Below are 25619 nucleotides of genomic sequence, written 5' to 3' on the forward strand. Positions count from 1 at the left end.
ACAGATAACAGAAACAGTATCGTGGTTACCCTGGATAATCCATATAACAAGCTGTTAATAGCCTACATAGGGACTCAAAGAAATTTGAGTTGAATTAGCCCTTTAACACAGTGGATTAAGGTGTTTTGGAAAACTGACATGCTAATTACTATTCAACTAAGAACTATCTTGATCAGCAGTGCTACTTATTGAACAGAAATGTTATCCAAACTTTGCAGCGCCACAGCTCTGCTCAGCTGCTGCTAAAAGTATTTGGAAACTCACCAACTAACTGACTTCAAACCAAAATAAACAGTGATGTAGCTAATGTCATGATCACTCACTCAATCTTCTGCGGGGCTTAAGTGTATGGATGGATGGCAATTTGCTGCTTCTCGTGTAAATTTGAAGTAACCTTCTTCCTTATTTTTTTTATTCATTTGAAGTTTCTTTTTGAAATAGATTATGCAGGAACACAGCCTGTCACACCTTAAAGGAAATGTTTGACATTTTGGTTTAGTTTTTTGTTGGTTTGTTAAGGTAGCTGCACAGACATGAGAATGTTATCATTCTTCTCAATAACACTGTATTTTCCCAAATATCTATGAATGGGATAACATGATCACATCTCTGCTTTCTACTATTGAGGAATGGGATGGATACATTGCTGTTTGAGGGAGACACATTTTTGAACTTTGGACTGATGTACTGTTTATCCCTGTTTTCAGCCTTTATGCTAAACTAAGATACCTGCCACCAGACCCCACCTCCATACTTGACGCAAAATATCAGCAAGTAGTCAGATAGGCAAATTCCCATAATATTATTGCTATTATATCAAAAATTAATGTTCCTTCACAAACAGAAAAGGATGATAATGTATGGGTGTGTTACTGTATCTGCTTGCCCCTGCAGGCTGTCTACATGTTTTATGCCCTGGCATTGCTGTGCGATGACTACTTTGTCCCTTCACTAGAGAAGATATGTGAGGTAAGAAAACACTGCAGGTTATAGCTGCACAACTTCAGAGCTTACATCACCACACAATAACTCTCTAAGTAATACTCTGTGATGTAGTTCTGTTCAGAACACTGCTCTCTCTCTCTCTCTCTCTCTCTCTCTCTCTCTCTCTCTCTCTCTCTCTCTCTCTCTCTCTCTCAACCAGCGTCTTCATCTGAGTGAAGATGTTGCTGGAGCAACCTTCATGGCAGCAGGCAGTTCCGCTCCTGAACTTTTCACTTCTGTCATTGGTGAGAAATATACAGTCACACTCAAACACACCCACATTTGTATACATGCATTTACACATCTTTTGAGGGAACCAAAAGAAAAGAAACAAAAGATTTTCTGTAACAAGACTGAACTAATATAAGCTGTCCTCAATTCAAAGTTTAAATTGTGAATTATTTTTGTTGTTAGTGTGAACTCAATTACTAGTTACCATTAGCATGGCTTATATGGCAATCATAGAGTGAGATCACTGTAGATCAGCTGTTGTTTTGACTACACTCACACCACAGAATTTTGTCACCATCACCAAAAACACATAACTAAACAGGATTTATCTGGAAAATGTGAACAAATAGCTTGTCATATATGGCAGCCAGTGTTTGTCTATCTGCTCCACAGGAGTTTTCATCACTAAAGGTGATGTCGGGGTTGGCACCATCGTGGGCTCAGCTGTCTTCAACATCCTCTGCATTATTGGAGTGTGTGGGATATTCGCTGTACAGGTGCAGTGCAAAACACACACACACACACACACACACACACACACACACACACACACACACACACACACACGTTGTGTTTTTATCACTTGTGGGGACATCACATAGACTTCTATTCATTTCCTGGAGCCTTACCCTAACCCTAACCATAACCTAACTTTACCAAACCCGTAACCCTATCCTCAGTCTCCACCCTAAAATTTAATGATTTACATTAAGGGGACCTGCATTTTGTCCCTATAAGGCAGGTGAGTCCCCACAATGTGACTGTGTAAACAGATTTTTGTCCCCACAACGTGATAAATACCTGGTCACATACACGCACACACACACATCTATCAGTGACATTTTTCTGTCTGTTTCTCTCTTGCTGACAATTTTTCCATCCAACATTCACACAAACCTTTAGCAAACACCGTATTAAGTATGCATCCATGAGAACAATAAAGTTACAATTACCAACTAAACCGTGATGACCACCTTATACTTATATACTTATACAAGGACAGAAAGAGGTTGTGACATGTGTAAAATTGTTTGTACCAAAACTCTGGCAGGATTTATTCTTAAATAAATATATTTATTTTTAATTTTCTGACTCAAGCAAGTCTGATTTTTTCAGTGCACCTAAACTGATACATCACACTTAACATTAAAAACCTCGGATGGACACTACACACTCTCTCTCATGTTCTCTCTCCATCATAAGTGCATTTATTCTGCAGCAAAATGTGTGAGTCAAAAAAGATATCTGTCCCATTCACTGGTGTAATCCCACAGGGAAAAGAAAAACATACTTGAAAGATTTTTTTTTCCTATTTAGATTACATGTTACATAATACCAAAACAGACACACACACAGCGCTTGGTATATCTTGTTAGTGTTGCACAGCAATAAGTATCTTGTGGGATGTGTTACTCAGCAAGACAAAAGATGTTGCCCGCAAGTTTTAGCTTCATCTCAATCTTTCACCCTGTCTGTCTGTCTGTCTGTCTCCCCAGACAATACACCTTTCCTGCTGGCCTCTGCTCAGAGACTCTGTTTACTACACTCTGTCTATCTCTGCTCTTATAGTGGTAAGGAATAGCTTGATACAACACAAACACAGTCAAACTTTGTTGGTACAAGATACAATCACAACAGCAGGTACGATCGACGCCATCAAAAGCAAACAATTACAAATGAGCAAATCACCGACAAAGATGGTCTTGCTACATTGGCAAAGGTTCAGATGATCCAATCCAGTAAAATATTTAGTCCAAAAAACTATAATAATCCACAGAAAGATGTGGTATAATTTCAAATTAGGTGGTAGATGTGCTAATCTTCCACATTTTCTCTGTTATTACTCCAGTAAGCACATACACATAGGCAATTACTTTTGTTTCAAAATAGCCACTGCACTCTGGCCTTTTAATTGACGCCTCACTTGGCCATTTAGGATCTTCCATGTCATGTCCGCAATCTACAATAGCCAGTGAAACTCCACATTGAAAAGATGTACCTGCCCTTCTTCTTCCACAATTGTGGAGATGATTGGCACTTTATATAGCCAAAGAAATTCAGAAAACAAGGATGAGCTTCTTCAGTGAGTAACTTTACAGCAAAATCAAAGAATTCAGTGCAAATAGGGATATTACTCAGGGTTTGAAATGCTAAATTGTATAAATGGCCTAAATATAAGAATAGATGTTCTAATTATAAATATGGATATTTATCTAGTTATAGTTAATGGCCTTTTTTTGGAGAACACCTCGAGCCTTGAGGGTCATTTTTTATTGAACTTGGACTAGGGAAAGGCTTCATGCTGTGATCCCATCATGTTTTCCAGCTAAAAAGCCTAAAACTTCAATATGTTCAAACTTGTATTACTCAGTGCCACTTACCGTGATTCTGATTGTTGGAGACAAAACATCATAGTGTTACATCTCAAAAAAGACTAAAACCATGCATGTGCACCAAACGGTTCAAGAACAGCTTTCAGTTTTCTTTCTTGATAGCCATTATAGGCTAATTGTACAGGAATGGTAGATTTTATCTTCTCACTTAACAACCAATTGGAATGACATGATTGTCCATCTGTAATTATGCCTACATGTATATACAATATAAATGATTTCACCAACTATATACTCTACACCTGCATATTCAAGTCTATGATTTTTTTCTTCCATATTACAGTTCATATATGATGAAAAAGTGGTTTGGTAAGTAGATTTTTTATAAGTACTTACTGTTTAAAATGAATCATAATAATTAATGACAAGACAATGGCCAAATTCACTTACAGCCTCAAATTTACAAAATCATTCACTTTAATGCAAACTGTGTTTTCCAGGTGGGAAGCGCTCACATTGATTCTGATGTATTTCGTCTACATTTTGATCATGAAGTAAGTAATCAAGCTTAATTCCTGATAACACGCAGTTGTAATACCTTTAGTTTTATTACAGAATTAAAGGGTAGTCATTGAAAAACTAGATACGTAAAAGCAGGGGTCCCCAATCTGTTGATTGCATTTAACCTGTCAAAGTATTTTAGTGTGCTGTTGTTCATTTCCACTAGTCAGGATGTTCTCCCACACTGTAGAGCCATATAAGAACTGTCTGCTGTGCTGAGTTAATGCTTGTTCAAGGCATTAAAAGCTTTGTATAGACAAATCATATAGAGATTTTTATTTTAAAGCAGCTGCAGAAAATGCATCATCATATTTGTTTTCAGGCTCAGCAGTATTTCCATGCAGTGCATTTTTCTTCATCACCACATAGGTCAGATTTATCCCACTTATACCATGGCCAAACTGTGAATATATTATTTTTTATTTTATAGGTTTTTTCTTTTGGTACTTTCTGATCCAGTCATGGAGTAACTATCACCAACTTCTTGCTTGCTTAAACCAGAATTCTGAGGAGGCCATAAAGTTAGAGCTTTTCAAGTACCTAAAAAGTATGCACCCCATGCAGCCAGTCAGCTAAGAATATTCTCCATGGCCTAAGTATGAATAGGGGGGTTTAATGTTGATAGAAAAAAATTAAAAACGAAAACAACATTTTTCATTTATTATTAATTAATTGCAGATAAATGTCAAAACACAGCAAATCAGTTGTGGATTTAATGTGGAGTGCAGTTGCTCTAGCAAGAGCCCCATAGCAGTAAAATGCAACAACATTAGTAAATAACTGCAAAGTATTTTTTTATATAAAAAGTCAAGTCATCGGGCAGTTTCACACTGTACATACGGTAAATGTTAGAGGTGACGTCTGTTTCAGGTTGAACTCCCATGTTGTTCGCTTTCTGGAGAGGCGGAAGAAGAACTTGTCCACTTTGAGGAATGGAGCAACCAATAATGCTGAAGTAGATGATGGTTGTGATGCTACTACTGTTCTACTGAAGAAAGGTACGCTTTTTGTTAAACTGAAATTCAACAGCTGGGCCCACAGCATAGCTGGGCAGATGGGTAAACTGTTGCTCACCAGCAAATAGTTTACACAACTCCATCTTAAATGATGAATGTTTACATTTTTTACATTTCTGTTTGTGTACCACTTAAACAGATGAAATACATGTTAATTGCTGAGCGTTAAAAGTGCAGGTAAATGTATTTTTGACAGATTCAGGCTAGTGGTTTCCCCTGTTCCTAAACCTCACTTGTTGACTGCAGAGTTGTATGAGTAGATGCAATATAGCTGCTTGTGTGGACTCATTGCTATGGTAACAAACACTGTAAGGATGCATTCAGTCGATCAATCATCTAAGGTTTTATTGTGTGCTACTGAACTATGTGTTCTAGCAGGTATAGAATATACAGATGGATGTGCTGTCCTGCTGTCACAAGTGCATGCTTATATTGTGTGATTACATGCATGCGCGTGTGGCCTACAGCGAACCACCACAGGAAGCCGTCGGTGTTAATGGTGGATGAGCTACTGTCAGCATACCCCCACCAACTGTCCTTCTCAGAGGCCGGCATGAGGATCATGATCACCAGCCATTTTTCCCCCAGAACTCGCCTCACCATGGCCTCACGAATGCTCATCACTGAGGTAAGGATTCACACAGGCGCACTACATGGCACACTACATCTGCATTTTTGATTGAAAAAAAAATAAATAAAAGAGATAAAGCAGATTGCTGTCATTTCCAATTTGAAGTAGGCTGCAGTGTGTTTTTCTTCAGGTGAGGGAAAAGCATTTCAGATAACCTCTTTCACAAGGTAATGTGGTGAGGCCCCTGTGAGGCCCCGGTGTATAAATCAGCTCTAGAGTTGTCAAGACATGATGCAGAAACCAGATCTAACAATTGACTCCATTTCATTTGCTAATTTATAAATCTAAATCCACAGTTTTCACAAAATTAAGCTGTTGCCATAAATACTAGAGCTCCTGTAACGATTTAGGGCGTATTCAGAGCAGGAAAGTCCTTTGGTCCGTTGTCTTTGGTTCGGACCAAAATACAATGTTTCTTTTTTGGTTTGGTGCAGTTCCTTTTCACATTGCAATTTTCGCAAGAGCCCCAGAATTTGTCAACAAGCCCACATGTGTGCAAAGATCGTTCAATCATTGGACAAAACGGTTGGGGGGCAGGGTAACGCGGCCCAAAAAAAAAGGGGGGGGGGGCGGTGAAAACAGGCTATGGAGATTACACTCGTTGTGCTTATATATATTTGTTTCATACAGTTACAAACGTATGCAGAACTTTTGGAGCTAATTGAAACAATATTTCCCATAATGCCCACAGCAAGGGGAGCCTGTTGTGTCCATATCAAGCGAACCACAACAGGGTTCGTTTGGAAGCGAACCGAGACCACCTCTCTGGCTGGGTCTCCGCCTGCCTGTTTGATCCGCACCAGAGTTCGATGGTTTGTATTCATGCCTGCCCAAAAGGTCCATACCAGTGATTTTTTGGTTTGGTTCAAACCAAACAAGGCAGGTGTGAATACGCCCTTAATTTCCCTGGTTTGGGATCAATAAAGTCCTCTTATCTTAGGCTATTGTTACCATTAGCGTCACGGACAGGATGAGCTGCCTCACGGCGCCAATGTCTCTATTCAGAATTCTAAGGATACAAGCTTAAAACAGTAATATTTGATTTTAAGTTCAATAGGAGATTCTAACAACTCTGTTCACTAGATGTCTGTAATTTACACTCTGCAACTGCCCAGCTACCTGTCTGAAATTAACATGAAGTGATCCTGGTTGGTAGAAAAAGACTCACCACTCTGTTGGTCTTTTCTGAACAGCCCACGACTTCTTTTTTCGATAAATGACAGAGCTTTGTTTCCTCTTCCACAAACAGTCTCTGGCCACGTATAAACATTTGCCAACACACAGATCTTCTGAGTTTATGAGTAAATTTGAGAGTTGCCATTACAGCCGGTAAATTGATGGGCACCAGCTTAAAATTGCTAACACTTTACAGTTAATATTTGCAGCTCTTGCAATTTAAAGCGATGCTCTTTTCAAAACACAATTTCAAAATATGAAGTGTAGTGTAAGACATGCCACACAAAGCGTCACTGCAACCCACATTACCTTATACCAAAAGTCTCCAGATTATCTTCAAAGACTCACATCGCCCTGCACTTTTGCTTGCTGACTGATCAACTGAACAAACACTCACTAGGGAAAAACTGCACTGATATCAGTTTGCAGCCTAGTTAGTCAATAAACTAGTCAACGATGAGCAGTTTAAAAACTTACCTGCAAATGGCAACATGAATCAGTTTATATGTGTAGTGGTGTGGTTCTAATTCGTTGACACCACTGCTAAAAAATATTTCCTCAGTTTGTCCTCACCTTCTAAGCTACAGTTTCAAGCTCAAGTTTATTTGCTTTGGGTCCCCATGCCCCTGACAACTCCACCAGTCAAACGTGGACAGATTCATGAACCACACCATTTGTGGCTAAACAAAAGGCAGAGCAGTTTGTGCTTTCAGCTTGATTTGAACAGATTTTAATAATTTTGTGGCTATAAAAAGAAAAAAAATGAAGACTACCAATTATCAATTTCATATTGACAAACTAAACTACAGTATGAATGAAAATTAGTATTTAAGGTCTGATCAGGCCATTTCCATCAGTATGTTTGTAAACTGTGTGATACAGAGGCAGCGTCTTATCAACACACGGACATTGACCAACGGTGACTCCGATGTTCCAGTGAAAGGAGGAAGTAGGCGGGGCATGGAAAATGGGATTTTAGGGTCTGAGAGGGGTGTCAGCATTCGCCGTGATGACCGAGAGGTGGGCAACGAGACAGAGAATGAGGACAATGAGAATAATGAGAATGATGAAGAGGAAGAAGAAGAGGATGGCGAGGGGCCCTTTGTACCCTTCCAGTGCCCAGGTATGTGCTGGAGATGCATCTGTGTGCAATGTGTTTCCACTCAGTTATTGAAAATGATTTATGTGTTGCGTTTGTTTAAAAAAATAATAATAATCAGCATTTTTGGAAAATTTGCCTTCATTGTTTTCTTTCTAAGAGTGACTCTAGCGAGCTACACGTAGTCACTGTGCCTGACTGTTTGGCAAGAAATAGCAGAACACCTAACTCCCCCAAAACCATAAATTGTAATTGAATTTTTACATTTCTGTATCTTTACAGGTTAAGCTAACGATACATGCAACATAAAATATTGTTCCATGTACAAAATTCCAGTTAGCTTTCATTTTATTTTGACAACAGCAGCAGACTCTCTGGCGTTCTCCATCAGAGCAACAGTGCATTGCTCACAGAATCTTTGAAACAGCTAAAGGCTTTTCACAAGTTAAATAATGAATATAAATCTCAAAACACAGAAATTTAATCACAAAAAGTTGATGAGCTGAAGTGTATTGATACATTTGCAGGTTATTTTTATCTTAGACAAAAACACAAATCATGATTAAAACACAGTTTAATAAAAGTAGAACTGTCCTTGCTTCAGCTTTCAGAGTTGCCGGGGGAGGCAGGGTGAGCGTTTATTGTTGATCATCTGCTGATGAGTTGAATTGGAATGGTAAAGAGTAATTCTTATTGAATCTAGTGTATTTGCATCAATTAAAGCTGCAGTAGGTAAGATCGAGGAGAGCAGATTTAGCCTGAAAATTTGAACCAACACAAGTTCCACGTCACTCCCCCTCCCTCTCCGCTGCCCTCATGCCCTGCCTCCAAGCCCCTCCTTCCTGCGGCGTCTGTGTGGCTGCCATGACAACCAGTAACGTTAGCCTTAGCATTGGAAACAAGCTAACTCTGCTCAGCCACTACATCACAGTCGCTAACATACCGTAAGCACTGCGGAGTGTTACTGTAACAATCACCATATTAGCTTTATGGTTATTTGTTGTCTTAGCTGTTTATGCTGTTGTTGGTGGTATGGGCAGTTTGTCCTCTGTGGGTGGTTGTTGCTCCGCCATAGCTTTTACTAGCCTCCTGACGCCGCTCACAGAGCTGTTTGACTGAGCGGCAGCTGGAAGCATGAGCGGAGAGAGGGGACGGTTCGCAGCGTGTGAGTAATGATTGACAGATGTCAGACACTCCCTCAGACGCTCCTCTGGCTCTGGTTGTTTTGTGTCGGGCGCGGTGGATTCTTGCAAATCGCAGTAGGTTTCATGTACTGCTGTCTGGGCATAGGGACAGTTTTAGCAAATATGACAAAAAATTACTTTTATACAAGTTACCTACTGCAGCTTTAAGTCTTTATCAAAACAAGTTGAAATTTGAAATAGTTTATCAAATGCAGTAATTTATTCATTTTTATCCATTTCTGAATTCAACCCTCATTGATGATCATGCGTTGCCTGCCTTTTTGTGTCACACTTCTGTGTCACACTTTGAAATGACATACATCCTGCATATAAGATAATATGACAGTGCATCAAATTCAAATGTATTTATTGATACATTTGACCAAACAAACTATGAAGTGCAAATGTGTCTCCACATTTCAGAGCTATGTATTTAGAAATAAAAAAAAGAATTTGAACCCAAACACAGACCAAACAAAAGGAGGAGCTAGTGTAGTTCAATTAATTTATTAATAAAATGCAAACCAAACAAAGACTTATGGGTGAGTGAGGCTGGTGGAAGTCAAAACCAAAGCAAGGAGTCCATAAAGCAAATAAAATCCAATGAAAAACGGAACAGGGTGGAACCAAAAAGAAATGCAAGGTCCAGAGGATAAAACAAAATAGAAGTCCAAAAACACTCACAAACAGACAGGAATCTTAACATAACATGTTCTAGGTACAAACTGACAAAGATAAAGGGGAATATGGACTTAAATAGACTGGGGAGGGAGAGCTAATCAGACAGAAGTGAAAACAATAGGACAATTAAACGGGTGGGAAAATACAGGCTATAAAGCAAAATGTGACACATAAGGAAAACCTTCAAAATAAAACAGGAAATAACAAAACTAAACAAACCGGATCATGACATAAACTTCAATGAATATTGTTCAAAAACTTATAAATCGGACAGCAAGCTATTCTTGGGTGGACAACAGTGTTTACTGTCTGTTTTAGAGGACATTTATACAATGAGATCACATAATAATCTGTCTTTTAACCCTTCCTCCCTCTCTCTACACAGTCCAGTCCAGTATTGACTTTGTCTTTTGCCCTGTTTATGTGCAGCCGGTGTGTGTAACAAGCTGAAGTGGCTGCTGGCCTGGCCTCTTTGCCTGCTGCTGTACTTCACAGTCCCCAACTGCTCCACACCTCGCTGGGACAACTGGTTCATGCTGTCCTTTGTCTCGTCCACCCTGTGGATTGCTGCCTTCTCCTACATCATGGTTTGGATGGTGAGAGACGGGTAGAAAAAAGAAGATGTAGATGAAAAAAGTTTCAGTGATATGCTCTTTTGCCATAGTCTGCGTGATTCTATTCTTTTTAAGTCAGTTATTTGCATTACACCTTTAAATTTTCTAGAAGCAAGTAATGTGTCTTGGTAGGAAAAGAGAGTATGCAGGTAGCAAAGGAGGGAAGAACAGAGGAGCCCTCTGTGCCATTGGAAGTCCCCGACAGTCTAATCTCATAGCAGCATAACTAAGGGCTGGTCCAAGGCAAGCCTGAGCCAGGCCTAACTACTCTATTAGCTTCATGAAAAAGGAATGTTTTAAGATGACTCTTAAATGTGGAGACAGCGTCTGCCTCCTGGATAAAGACTGGAAGATGATTCCACAGGAGAGAAGCTTGATAGCTAAAGGCTCTGGCTCCCATTCTGCTTTTGGAGACTTTAGGAACCATAAGTAGGCCTGCATTCTGGGAATGCGGTGTCCTAGTGGGATAATAAGGTACTATGAGCTCTTTAAGATAAGATGGTGCCTGACCATTTATAGCTTTGTAAGTAAGGAGAAGGATTTTAAATTCTATTCTGGATTTTACACAGAGCCAGTGCAGAGTGGCTAATATCAGAGAAATATGATCTCTCTTCCTCGTTTTTGTCAGAACACATGCTGCAGGATCAGGATCAACTGGAGAATTTTCAGCTACAAATTTGGGCAGCCTGATAGTAAGGAATTGCAGTAATCCAACCTGAAAGTTACGAATGCTTGGACTAGTTTTTCTGCATCATTTTGAGACAGGATGTGCCTGATTTTTGCAATGTCACGTATGTGAAAAAAGGCGGTCCTTGAAGTTTTGTTTACATGGGAGTGAAAGGACATATCCTGATCAAAGATAACTCCCAGATTCTTTGGAGGCCAGCGTAATGCCATCCATAATTGCTATGTCATCAGATAGTGAGTTTCTAAGGTGTTTAGGGCATAGTACTATAACTTCAGTTTGGTCCAAATTTAGCAACAGAAAATTGCAGGTCATCCAAGTTTTTATGTCCTCAAGACACGCTTGGAGTCTAGTTAATTGATTGGTTTCTTCTGGCTTTATTGATAAATACAGCTGGGTTTCATCTGCACAGCAAGGAAATTTCATTGTGGTTCCTGAAAATATTCCCTAAAGGGTGCATATACAGGTGAATAGAATTGGTCCAAGCACAGAACCCTGCAGAACTTCATGGCTGGCTTTAGCATGCACAGAGGAATCATCATTAACGTGTAAAAATTGACATTGATCTGAAAAGTTGGATTTAAACCATCTTAGCACAGTTCTCTTAATGCCAATGAAGTGTTCCAGTCTCTGCAATAGGATACCATGGTCAATGGTGCAGCACTGAGATCTAACAAGACTACTGCAGAGTCCTTTATCTGATGCAGATAGAAGGTCATTTTTAACTTTAACCAGTGCTGTCTCTGTGCTATGATGCACTATCTTGACTGGAAATCCCCAAATAAACTATTGTAATGTAACTGATTAGCAACTGCTTTCTGAAGAATTTTTGAGAGAAAGGGTTAGGTTAGATATCCTCCTGACTACCAGGAAAAAAAATATTGTCCAATCACAATTGTTTTTAAATTCCCTAATCTTTGTAAGGTAATTAGAATACTGAAAACATTTTTTTTTAAAAGATTTTTTTTTTTGGACTCTTTTAAACACTTAAATACTAATACTATATAAAACACAGTTAAAATAATTCAGACAATGTTTTAATGTGTAGTTAAGAGACTTATCTAAAATATGCCAACAACATTTCAAGTCAAATTTTGCTCAGTAAAAAGTATTATGCACTTACTTTTCCTCTTCCTAGAAAATGCGCTTGCATTGATGGATGCCATTTTCCTTAATGAGAAAGAGAAAGGTACAAAAGCCCCACCCCTTCACATTTGGTATCATTGAAAAGCCCTTAATGTTCTCTGTAGATCAGGGGCAGACTGGGACAAAAAATCAGCCCTGGCATTTTGGACCAGACCGGCCCACCACATTCAATAACGCACACCTTTTTCTGTCTTTTCGGTCTCTTGAATGTGTATACCAACTCAACAACTGTGCAACTCTTTAAAACCACGTACCTTAAGCCATGCCATGAGTTAACGGGAATCAGTGAGAGTGGACACATTAAATACTTCCAAAAAGTGTAATTTATTAACACAAAAAGTCCACCACTCCATCACAGTAATGGATCTTTAAGCAGGATTCATTCTATTGGGTGTACCTCTGTGTTTCAGGGAGGAAGAAAAGAGAAAGTGAAAGAATAGAGATGAGAAATGATGGATCAGATGCTAACTCTTCCAAGAGTAGTACTCTTAAATTGTGAACTTACCCAGTCCAAAAGGATGAATGTAGCTGAAGTCCTGAATGAACTTTGAACTCTGTGCATGTATGTTTGAGAGAGAAAGAGAGAGAGAGATTTAATTATTGGTCAATCTTCAAGATAAAAATAGCAGCGTAGAAACTGAAAACTTAAGAGGGATGATGACATGAATGAGGGAGAGGGCTACATACACATTGTGTTATAAATACCTGCGTATACAGGTATTACTAACAAACTAAAATACAAACTAACCTGGTCATAGAACATTAGCCAAAAATATGTTATTGACGTTTTATCATTATCAGATTTACCAAGGGGTTGAGTTGCTTTACTCATTACAAGTGTTCTGAACGCAGTCCAGCTTACCACAGGTTTTACTGCATGTCCCTGTTCAATGTCGCCACCACCACCACTGTCCTCAGCCATGGGAGCTGATGAAGGCTGTGGCAAACATATCAGAAATTTTTGCACATTTGGCAGCGTTGGCTTGAAGAGCCAGCTTCTTCTTTTCTCGCAGTTTCTCTGCACCTCCTTTTTGTTTTCTGTCCATTTTCAAAGATCCTAACAGATTACGTTATCGACGCAAAAGAGGGGAAGTGTTTCATGATATGATTGGGCGAGATGAGCCCCGTCATGTGTCAGTGAAGAAAATAACCTCTGGGCCGCAGACCAGCGTGTCGAGGGTCGGTCGATGGTTATGAACAAACTCTTGCTCTGACTGTTTTGCCAAATCCATTACGCCGGCAGGACCAAAGTGAAAGGGGTTGGTGTTTAACGATGTGATTAGGCCAGTACTATGTCAATCAGGCAGCTGATCAACTGTCTGGTATTATGGGCCAGTCAGACCAATATTTAGAATTAGAAAAAAGTGGCCTACTGTCAGCCCAAATAGCACGTCGGCCCGCCGGGAAAATGCCCGCTATGCCAGATGGTCAGTCCGTCCCTGCTGTAGATAGCAAAAGGAGATAATTCAGTAGTATGCAGTGGGTGGGAGATATTCAAGTTTACAAATGTCCTACACAGAGTACAAATTTGAACTTCTGGTAGTCAGGAGGTTACAGGTCTATAGTTGGCTAAAACCCCTGGATCAAGAGTAGACTTTTTAAGAACAGGTTTTATTACAGCTATTCTAAAGGACTGTGATACGTAGCCTGTTGATAAAGACAGGTTGATCATACTGTATCTAATAAAGAAGTGCCAATCAAGGGTAAAATTTCTTTATGCATCTTAGTTGGGATTGCGATTTTGGTGGCAAAATTATTGAAATTAGTTGGTGATGGTCAACAGAAGAAAAATAGTTTAAAAATCTGAAAATAAATCAGTTCCTATTGAGGGCAGCAGGTGATTAATTCTGTCTCTAATTGTAAGAATTTTATCATTAAAGAAGCTCATGAAGTCATTACTACTGAAGGCTAAGGAAATACATGGTTCAACACAATTATGGATCTATGTCAGCCTGGCTACAGTGCTGAAGAGAAACATGGTGAACCTAGTGAAGAGCAATAGGCTCCTCTGGCACTACAGAGGGCTTTCCTGTATGTTTTAAGACTGTCTTACCAGGCAAAACAAAATTCTTCCAAATTGGTAGAATGCCATTTTCTTTCAACTTTTCACGGTTTGATTTAACTTGCGAGTTTGGGAGGTATACCATGGAGCTAACCTCCTCTGTTTTATGATCTTCTTTTATAGAAGGGCCACAGAATTTCTGCTGGATGTGTAAAATGGTAATAGTTTGCTAACATTTTAAACATATGAATTTTTCAAGACTTTAATATGTCAAACGCGCTGGCTTTTTAAAGTTCTCATGACCAGTGTGTTAGCAAACTACTGAACGTGTGCACACCAAGCAGACACATAATATTATTGGCATTAGCAAGGGAATGGTCGCTTTCGAGTTGCTTTAATTGTTTTTTGTCACTTGAGGGAAGTATAAAGTATAAAGGTGATATAGTGAACATGCAGCAAACAGATTTTTTTTTTTACTTTTTACAGATTCAGCAGACAAAGAGCAACATTCATTTGGAGACATGTTTCTGGCTAGCTGATGGTTCCCCTGTAAAGTTGTAGACTATTAGTGTATGGAGCTGTTTTTTTGCATGAGTGGGTTCCCATTTCGGTGTCTTGGTGTCATGCCTTGCATGCACGAAGGACACAGAAGGACATACATGTCTTCCAAAATACAAGCAGTAATAGTCTTTCTCTGTCTTTGTCTGTCTGTCAGGTAACAGTGATAGGTTTCACTCTTGGTATCCCAGATGTCATCATGGGTATCACCTTCCTGGCAGCCGGTACCAGTGTCCCAGACTGCATGGCAAGTCTTATAGTGGCACGACAAGGTAATCAGGCACACACACACAAAATCGCAGGTCAATCTGTCATTTAAAGCACACATCTAGATGGAAGCCAGACAACAGAATCAAAGTGAAGCAACTATCAAAAGGTGAGGAGATGATAGAGACAGAGATAGGTGAGGAGCATCTTTTTCCACTGTCCCTCTTTCATCTCTGTGTTGATGCTTTAAAAGAAGGGGGAGAGGGAAGACAGCCCTACGGGGTCCCTTCCTCCAACCTTTCATCTGTGTTTGTTCTTGCTCCTGTCATCAAATATTTAAGTGGCTCTGTCTCTCTGTCTGTGTACGGGGGCTCACTGGGAGACACATACTCACTACCTCAGTTTAGTTGTCCATCCTGTACTCTGTAGGTGCCAGGACTTCATCACTTCATTCTTTTGGTGGTTCAGTCAGACAGATAGCTCCACTGATCTCGCCGGTATCAGTCTACCTCTATCCCAACCTGTCCCAGCCTCCACTCACACCCCACACCCTCTGTGTACCTTCCTGTCTCCTCACTGCCCACTCACTTTTCCTTTCATCTTTCTGTTCCTTTCTCTTCCCATCCCATCTGTTCCTGCTGTTTTACAACTCCAATTCTGTCTGTCTGCTCAGGAATGGGAGACATGGCTGTGTCCAACTCCATTGGCAGTAATGTGTTTGACATCTTGGTCGGGCTTGGTCTCCCTTGGGCCCTGAAGACCCTTGCTATTAACTACGGTTCTGATGTAAGTAGCACACTCCTCAATGTACTTGACACCCCTTCTTCACAGGATCACACTGGAGCCACATATATCATACACATACTTTCAGTACGTACTAGAGCTGCCCTTACAAACTATGTACTGTTGCATGCAGTATTCATACAAGGCATACATTTGGGACATACCTTTATTTTAGCATTGGATTTACCTACTTGCTCATACATCCATCACACCCCATCGTGCAAAATTTTAAGTAAAATGAAAAAGTATGCAATTTGGAATGGGTACTAAGACTGTGTACGAAGCCTGATCTCTGCAGCTCTTTTCGACACTTCATGTTTGGGTCACTGAAACCATGATGGGATTTGTAGTGTCAAAACTCTAACCATATGTATGCAATTACAATTACAATTACAATTTGTTATTTGGCAGACGCTTTTATTAAAAGTGACATACATATGAGATTTTCATACATCACAAGCAAGGTTCTGGACAGGAGAGAACAACAAGAGTAAGTGCCCTAACGCAACTTTCTGGTCCAATTGGACATAGGTGTTATGAGGCAGAGCTACGAAGTAATGCATAGAGTGTATAAAGTGAATACAGAGGTTTTTTTTGTTATTTTTTTTTCTAAGAAAGAAGATGTTCAGTAAAGAGCTTGACCTTTAGTCTTTTTCTAAAGATCGAGAGGTCTGCAGAATGAATGGACTTTGGTAACTTCGTTCCAACACCGGGGAACCACAGAAGAAAAGAGTCTAGCTAGAGACGTGGGGCCTTTTTGATCTGGCAACACCAGGTGCCGTTCCTGGGCAGAGTGTGGGGGGGGAGCATTAACCTGAATGAGGGAGTTCAGGCAGGTCAGAGTGGTTTTGGTGGCAATTTTTTAGGCAAGCATCAAGGACTTATAGTTGATGCGGGCAGCAACTGGGAGCCAGTGGAAGGATATGAACAGCGGAGTGACAGCGCTCGTTTCGGCTGAGACAAAAGGACACCATATTCAAATCTACCTACACACAAGCCCACAAAAGTTCTACATCTAAACAAAGTACGAGATTCCTAACTAAGGTAGCCAATAACTGATGCCCATTTTCCTGTAAAAAATAGGCAGTTTTAGTTGTAGCTGGGCAGTCATGTGTTCCATCTGTTTGACCTTTTGTCAATCATGGGAGGGTTAGGTTTCAGCCAATTAATTCTTTTTCTTGCAGCCATCAACAAAATATGCAGTATGTAACACTGGTCTATGGTAAACAGGAGTCCATTTCTTCTTTAATGTTTTCCCAATATGCCTGAATTTTCGGGCAGTTCCAAAATATATGAGTATGGTCACTGACCATACCACAGTTCCTCCAGCATTTGTTAGTAGAATTATGTCTAAAGATGCAGGATACCCCCGGGGTCCTAAAGAACCTAATTTTAACCTTCCAGTCAAATTCTTTCCATAGCTGACTCCCGATTCACCTGTGAAATCTGGAACACATGTTTTCCCAGACGTCATTGTCCACTATTGTATTCAGCTCCAGTTCCCACTGTCCTTTGATATGTAGGGTGTTATCTGTTGTGTCTAGCATTAGCTTTTTATACATATGGGATATTTGGGGGGGTTTTTTTTGTTGATGCAGGGTGTTCAAACAGTTGTATAAAATGGGTTTCTATATTGGTTGGTTCTCTTTTAATAGTATCCCAGTCCGTATTTTTTGTGATCTAATGTCGAATTTGTACATATCCATATACAGTCATGAACAAAAGTATTGGCACCCCTCTGGAAGTGTTGGTTTTCTAGCAAAAAGGCGCACACTTTGGAGGTTTTTTGATAAAATAACCAAACCAGGATCATTTCAATAACTTAACATAACTAAAACAACAATTGGTTTCCCCAAATTCAACACAAAATACCACCAAAACGCACCCCTTCACAACAAGTGTCTTTTGTACTGATAAAAGCACATTTCTCATTGTTAGAATCTTGTATTAAGGTTATGGGTAATCAGACATCAGCTCTGCTGGCATTCCTAACAAATATCAGTCCATTTCTAATGGACAATAGACTCCAGTTGACAGTTTTTATTTCCCGCAGCATTTTGGTAGTATTTTGTGTTGAATTTGGGGAAACCAATTGTTGTTTTAGTTGTGTTAAGTTATTGAAATGATCCTGGTTTGGTTATTTTATCAAAAAACCTCCAAAGTGTGTGACTTTTGCTAGAAAATCAACACTTCCAGAGGGGTACCAATACTTTTGTTCATGACTGTAGGTCACTCAAGGGTAAGGCAAACTTGTCTTGGAGTTGTGCAAAGTACTTAAATACATTCCAACAAACAGTTGATTAATTGTATTCAGCCCACTCTCAGCCCATCTTTTATAAGCATTATCACACATGGATGGGAGAAACTCTACATTTCCTACTATTGGTATGGCTCGTGACAGGGCTATAGCTCCCTTTAGTATCTGCAAGGGTTTTAGCAAGCATGCTGGGGGCCCTGCAAGTAAGGAATTACAATAGTCGAGGTGTGATAGTACCAGCGCTTGTACTAGGAGTTGTGTTGCATGCTCAGACAGGTAGGGTCTGATCTTCCTGATGTTGTACAGGGCAAATCGGCATGACCGAGCAACAGAGGCCACATGCTCTTTGAAAGTTACTTGGTCATCAATCATGACACCCAAGTTTCTGGCAGATTTTGCGGGAGTGAGCAGAGCTGAGTCAAGCTGGATACTGATCTGTTGCAGGCGGGAACGAAAAGGAGGAGCTGGGTATTGTCAGCATATGAATGGAGAAGCCATGTGAGCAGATGACTGCACTAAGTGCGGTGGTGTGTATATTGAAAAGAGAAGGGGTCCAATCACTGACCCTTGAGGTACCCCTGTGGACAAGCAGTGGGATTTAAACATTTCTCCCCTCCAAGATACTGCAAAGGATCTCCCTGAGAGGTAGGACTCAAACCAGCGGAGAGCAGATCCTGAGAAGCCGAGTTCAGCGAGTGTGGAGAGGAGGATTTGGTGGTTAACCATGTCAATGTATGCTAAATGGAATTAAGAAAACTGATAGAGGTGACACAATGAAAGTTAGTGTTTTTGTTTAACACTGTTAACAGGGATGTGCACAGACATTTTCAGGGGCAGTGGCTTATTTTATTATATATACTATTCAAGAAAAAGACATTTCATCTCTGATCTCAGCACTGCATTGTAGGTGGCTGAAAAGTGATGTCTTAGATCATCTCCTCTGTTCAGTGATGGTCTTTCCAGTTTGACATGGATGGCTTCTTTCACTGCTCTTTCAAACCATCGGTCTTCCCTGCCCAAAATATGTACATTGTTGTCCTCAAATGAATGTCCCTTGTCCTTGAGATGTAGGTGGACAGCTTAGTCTTGACATGAGGTGTTGGCTCTCATGTGTTGTGCTATGCATTTGCGGAGCGGTTGCTTTGTTTCCCCAGTGTACAAGTCCGTGCATTCCTCGCTGCATTGCACTGCACACACTACATTGCTCTGTGGTGTTTGTTGAAAATCCCCTGTTTTTCAGATACTCTTTGCAATGTAAGGGATGACAATGCTGTTCTGTTTATGGTCCTTTTCTTCTCTTTCTGCTCTGTATCTTTTTGCAGTCTTGATGAAGGCCCAGTATGGGAAACCACCCATTCTAAGTGCTTCACTGATGTGAATGGATGCGTGGTAGTCAGTTGTGTTTAGCACCACGGTGCATCTTCCTTTATCAACTGTCAAAATGGTGATGTTCTGCTCTCTCTGTAGTGATGTTAGATGTGTTTCTGAAATACATCAGGGAAGCACTCAGAACGGTTGGCTGCCCAAATTGTTACATGAAATATTAATAAAATATTAATGAAATACGTTAACTCCAATGAAACATAGTCTTAGACAGATTTAACTAAATCTGCACTCATTAAACAAGACAGGATGGTGGATCAGCTTTGTGGTGGAAATGGTACAGTTTACCTGTAACCAAAGTCTTGGATGTGTGACTGGTCCAGGTCTGGTGATCTGGTCTGGTTTCTCCCTTTATTCCTCTCCCTTCCCTTTAAAAACTTTGAGAAGAATATTTTGCTGCTAGCATGACGAGTAATTTTGTCAGTGTGACTGATCAGAGGTGACATCTCAATGTCATGCTAAAGGAATTAGGCCTGTTATGATTGGACTGCTGCACACCATTTTGTTCAAGAAAAAAAATATTGAAGAGGAAAAATAAAGCTCTCCGAGCTAATAAGCTTGTTAACAGTCAGTTAGCAAACTCAGTAGCTTAACTCAGTCACTAATGGCACAATAAGTTTACAGAATTTTTACAGAAGATGTATTTGTGTCAACTCCTGGCTCATAACTGTCTAAAAAATGTTTGTCTTTTGTGGAACATTTTTTACTCTTACAGAGCAGGTTAAATAAAAGTGAATAGTGCAACAGAGCTGATAAGATACAAAAGCTTCCCCTTTTTGGACACTCCGGCTCTCCATCCCTTCAAAGGTCAGCTCTGGTTTCCCTTTTTAAATCCTGTTGTGTCTAGGCCATGAAACTCGCTATAGAGCTGAGAGGGAAAGTATTTGTTAGAGCAGCTCTAAGTTTATCAGCATGATGAAAGCAGTTCTTTTTCTACATCTTTGTCTTTTTAGTGATTTCTCACACATTACCTTGTTGCAGATCAAGTTAAACAGCAAAGGACTGATCTTCTCTGTGGGGCTCCTGTTGGCATCAGTGTTTCTGACTGTGAGTATACAACAGCATGTCTTATCACACTTCATGACCAGGAGAGTTTCTGCCTCTGACAGATTTCTGAGTTCTCTCCATGTGGGTTTTTTTTTTTCTGACTCTGTCTATTGATCATTTATCTGTATCTCCACCCACATTTCCCCACCCTGTCTGTCTCTCCAGGTCCTGGGAGTTCACCTAAACAAGTGGACATTGGACAAGCGTCTGGGTGTCACATGTCTCCTCCTCTACTCCGTCTTCCTGTGTTTCTCCTGCCTTATCGAGTACAACATCTTCACGTTTGTCAACCTGCCAACCTGCCGGGATGACTGAGACTGACACACACACACACACACACACACACACACACACACACACTGATGTACATATGTGCACAAACATTCATACTAGAAGTGCTGTTTACAAGGTGAAAGTGAAATATTAAGTGATATCCGATGATGGAATGACAAACCACATAGTAAAATTCCAAATATAGGGTAGCAAGAAGCAAGAATTGTTTACAAATAGCATTTGACACTGGTCTGATTCACACTCACTTTTGTGGGAAGGGATCCCTCTGTATGGGATCCCCCTGGATGGAAAGGAGTCATTACAAGACCTCACACAGCACAGCACTGAGGGAGAAAAAAAAAAAAAGATGTATTTGTCCGACTGCTTGAAACTCCCTGTATTTAGGTGTGAAACTTGTAATGTTTACTGAGAGGAAGAGGTGGATCTCTTCCATCTGCTAGCTGAGAGTAATAATGATAAAAGCAATGATGTAAATGGATGGGAGGGTGTAGTTGAGTATGTCTCCCCACACACACGCACATGCGCGCGCACACACAGAGAGAAAGAGAGAACCAGGGAATTATCCAGTCCTTTTTTAATAAATTTATTTACATAGCATCACAGCTGTAGCTTCTGTGTCTTGTACTGGAAATTAATTAGCTTTATGTTAGCTTTATGGAGAATCCTCCAGTAAGTAGCATGTAGTACCTCTGTAAATACCCCCAGATGTCAAATTTATTATTTATTCATGACATACGCACATTTCTCCTCTGGAGGTTAAGAAACACCAGAGCAGGTTTTACTTATGGACCCAGGGTTGCTGAAATCCACACCTAAGATCTTTTCAGATGACCACTTATGTACAAACAAGCACAATTTCCTCTGAAAGTTGACTTTATTTCATTGATTTAGTTATGTGATGTGTATGGATGTTAAAAACAGAATTCAAACTTGCACTGACGGTAGACTGTAACTGTTCCTCCTCCTGCATGCTGATTATAAGGATGGCATCCTTGTAAAATGAAGCAGATTTGTATGAAATTATCATATCAAGTTTTTAAAGAAGCAATGGTTATGTTTTTGCAGATTGTTGTGGTAAGATGAACTGCTGCTTATCTCTTCTCAAAGACACTGACCAAAAAGACTCAAAACAGCAGTGGCATTATTTGAAACAACAACCCAACAAGTTGGATGAGGTACAGTATTTGCTCTGTAGTGGATGGATGTCCTACTTCAGTCCCCTGAGGTCCCAAAGAGGAGGTTAGGTATTTAAGTGGTGGTATCGTAGGAGTAAAGATGCAATATATAGCGTCAAGACTTTTATCCTAGCTCTAATACTTAAAGTTGGGATATCAACTTTATTTTGACTGAGGAGTTCTTTGATTTTGTAATGCCTATTGTCTAGATTTGTCCATACATGGTAGGTTTGTGGTACATAAATATTCCTACAAGTTTTTACAGCATGTGCAGTGTGGATCGTTAACCCTACAGGGGATTTTCATTTCACTACAGAGGCAAGGCACGCCAGCAAAGTTAAACCATTCCTCAGAGTTCCATCAATGCACTGAATACTCATCTTTCAAAGCCTGTTGATTCTCACACAGTATCCATCAAAATGTCAGCTTTTCTTCCACATAGGTTCGTTTGAAATGTCATATGCCCCCAATCATTTTTTCCTGATTGAGGGAAGACATGTCTGATTTGTTTCGGGTGAATGTTAATTTATTGATCAGTAATATCAGATTTGGGAAATATTGTCTTTGGATTGTGAAAAATTATATGTTTTTTGTTTATATATCATCCACATTTTTTCTTTCAGACAAACGGGATGTGCTATGACCAGAAAACATGGTTTAAATGAGTTTGGAATATTATATAACGCAGTCATGCAACTATGAGATTACAAATATGTAAATTGACTGCTTTAATGATCAAATTTACACAAATTTATTATAGTTTAAAAAGATGCATTCAAATTTTAAATGTTGTCTCAATGTGTTTCTGTAACAGCTTGTCATGCTTTATGAAAATATGCATTGACTATACAAATAATCAAAGCAGGACTGTTATTAACATGATGCCAACAACTCTAAACATCATCATGGCTACACAGCATTCTCAAAATACTAGTGAGCTGAATGTTTACAATCATTATCAGATACTGCAGATTCTGGTCAGAATGTCTGCCTGGAGGCAGAGTTTAATATTTATATTTTGAGGTAATGATTTTCGTTATCAGAAGCTGTCATATCAGGGTAGAAATGTTACTGCACCTCAGTGACCAAAGACATCATTTAGAAATTAATCTCCTACTAATTTCTTCAAAAGGTTCCCTGAAACAACTACATGTTTTCTAGGGAAAATAGAGACAATATTCTGAGACATTAAGTACATTATTCTTTGTTGAGTTTGCTGATTTCTAGAGGAATTGTATTGAAGCCCATTTCCATCAGAAAAAGAAAAAAAATAAAATGGTAGGAAAGACAAAAATAAAATTAATCATGATGAATCTAAATAATGAGATTCTTTGTTTAGGATTAATTTATTTTTACTTTTACTTTAATTTTTTATAATATTTCTGAATTAGTATCTCATTGAGCCTTACTATCTCAGAATTTGGATGGAGTAAAATCAATTTTATTGGGACATTAACTAAATTATATTTCATTTTGAAAGTCATACTTTTTACTTAATACATAATAATTCTGGCTTATTTTATATTTGTCATTTCTACCTTTTCCTTCTTTTCCTGGCACAAATGAGCTTCCATGAATTCTCTGAAAGAACTGCTAATAAACATTTCTTTATAATAATAAAAAAAAATCTTTCTAATTGGAAACTTAATTTATCATGTATATTAATTGTGCACTCCCCTGTAGACAATTGTATTTTTGTTTATTCATCTTACCTGCTGTGCACTGACTTAAATACTCTTTAGGTCAAGCTAGCTATTTTGAATTAGAAGTGTACCACCTGACCACTGTCTCTGCTGTAAGTCTAGGAAGTTGTTAGGAAGCCAGGGGAACCAATGACAGAAGGGTCAACCAATTGTGTTTTATGTCTCCCACACCCAAAAAGGCTGATGACTGTTGGTACACAAAGTTTAGTTTCAAAACAATAGCAGTTGGTGATTTTAGTATTATTAAGAAGTGACTCTTTAAGTATGTGTACTGTAGCATTCCTGGCTCAAGCCAGTATCTATCACTGGCGACAACACACATACGTATCATCCTTTAACGTTTTGAAGTATTATCAGTGTCTTTATAACCCAGGGCATTTCTTCAGTTTATTGTATGTATCAGAAACTATTTGTATCATATACTTACAACTGATTCTACAGACTATTTGGTTCAATACATTCTGTGCTGCTATTCACTGCACCTAAACATAGGCTACCATGTCTTTCAAACTAACCAAACTACCACAAAGATGCTCACATTTTGAAAAGAGCCGTCTTGTAGAGAAGATTTCTAAATTATTTGTGATATTCACATGGGTGATATTGCTGATGTACATATGTATATAGATAGGTGTAAATGTATTTATATATTTTTTGTCTCAATCTGGATATCTGTTGAATATATTTTCATAGATCCTAGGTCTCCCTTGTACTCCCCTTTGTTTTGATGCATTTGAGACCTTTGAAGATATTGTCCTTTGTTTACTCGCATGGAGATACTGCAATATATTAAATTATTCATGGTAAATCTTAATGTACTTTGGGATGAGAGTCCAATGAGTTTTTAGATGGCACTGGATTTAGTTTGAACTGGATATTCTAGATGACTGCATGTTTGTTGCTAGTATAGAATATGAGATGGAGAGTGAGTGTTTGCAGAAGATACGTTCCTCTATGTATCCAAGCTTTACCTCTACTACGCAAGAAACTTTTCAACAGAATGGTTTACTTTGTGTTTAGATGTTTCAAATGTAATTTTAGAGATCAATTTGCTACCTGAGCATTAATAAAGTTGTCTTTGCTTAAGGTAACAGAAGCTTTGTCAAATCATTAGCTTTTATGTTGGACCTTCAAACTCACACATGCATGCAGAAACATACCTGGAAGGGCTGACCAGTAACTTTGTATCTATTATTTAGAGTGAATGAGTAAATGTATACTTTGTGTCATATACACAAGTCAGTCGTTGAAGAAGTACTCAGATCATTTACTTAAGGTACTTACGTAAGTGCGCAAAAATACAAGTAAATTTTATGCAATCAAAATGTTTACATTAGTAAAAGTAAACTAGACAATTTCCTCTGGGGAAATTTTGAAAGGGCCATGGGGGCTACTGCCGGAGTGTGTACATTATGATGAGATTCTTCAGAGATTTCAAACAATTAATACTAGTAATATTATGATATTATATACAAGGAGCACACCTACAACAAACGTCCCTTTTTCAAGTATTTATTTATACAGTAATCTATTCTCTTTCAACCTCAAATGTGTGGGAGAGGAGTGCTCAGAGAAGTACTGAGGCTCAGAGGTTGCCACGGCAACTTGAGGTGGTTGCCATTGACGATAGGGGCCCCTTAGGCAGACAGACAGAAACATGGAGAAAAAGAGTGATTTTCTGCCTCTGCACTGGTCTCACATTTGGGCTTATGCTAACAAGAAAAATACATAGACCATCATCACTGTCAGGACTTCCTGAACAATTTGGTGTGATTTCGGTGTTTCTACAGAAAATATTTTGTTGATACTTGCGAGTTTAAAACGGGTCCGTTCTGCTTCTCTCAGAAAATCTTTGTATTGGAGTCAATG

The 25619-nt window shown here is 39.2% G+C and overlaps 1 protein-coding gene across 3 annotated transcripts in view; it reads left to right on the forward strand.

The window, feature by feature from the left end:
* The window catches only part of LOC143328688 (sodium/potassium/calcium exchanger 3-like), a 169051-nt gene extending 144036 nt beyond the window's left edge, over nucleotides 1-25015 (forward strand). The window contains exons 4-17 of one of the 3 annotated variants that reach the window (XR_013077836.1): nucleotides 895-969; nucleotides 1145-1229; nucleotides 1609-1712; nucleotides 2712-2786; nucleotides 3892-3917; nucleotides 4049-4102; nucleotides 4980-5107; nucleotides 5593-5753; nucleotides 7815-8055; nucleotides 10326-10492; nucleotides 15059-15173; nucleotides 15782-15894; nucleotides 20247-20338; nucleotides 20513-20571. Coding sequence is in view for 2 of the 3 variants with exons in the window: in XM_076743968.1 (XP_076600083.1) it covers nucleotides 895-969; nucleotides 1145-1229; nucleotides 1609-1712; nucleotides 2712-2786; nucleotides 3892-3917; nucleotides 4049-4102; nucleotides 4980-5107; nucleotides 5593-5753; nucleotides 7815-8055; nucleotides 10326-10492; nucleotides 15059-15173; nucleotides 15782-15894; nucleotides 20513-20578; nucleotides 20744-20893 (1560 nt within the window). In the remaining variant the exon portion in view is untranslated. Of the gene's footprint in view, nucleotides 1-894; nucleotides 970-1144; nucleotides 1230-1608; nucleotides 1713-2711; nucleotides 2787-3891; nucleotides 3918-4048; nucleotides 4103-4979; nucleotides 5108-5592; nucleotides 5754-7814; nucleotides 8056-10325; nucleotides 10493-15058; nucleotides 15174-15781; nucleotides 15895-20246; nucleotides 20476-20512; nucleotides 20579-20743 lie in introns of those variants that run through there. The other 2 variants (XM_076743968.1, XM_076743969.1) reach the window with 2 other exon arrangements.
* Nucleotides 25016-25619: the final 604 nt, after the last annotated feature.

The sequence above is a fragment of the Chaetodon auriga genome, chromosome 11 (assembly GCF_051107435.1).
Source record: "Chaetodon auriga isolate fChaAug3 chromosome 11, fChaAug3.hap1, whole genome shotgun sequence".
In the NCBI taxonomy this organism is placed as follows: domain Eukaryota; kingdom Metazoa; phylum Chordata; class Actinopteri; order Chaetodontiformes; family Chaetodontidae; genus Chaetodon; species Chaetodon auriga.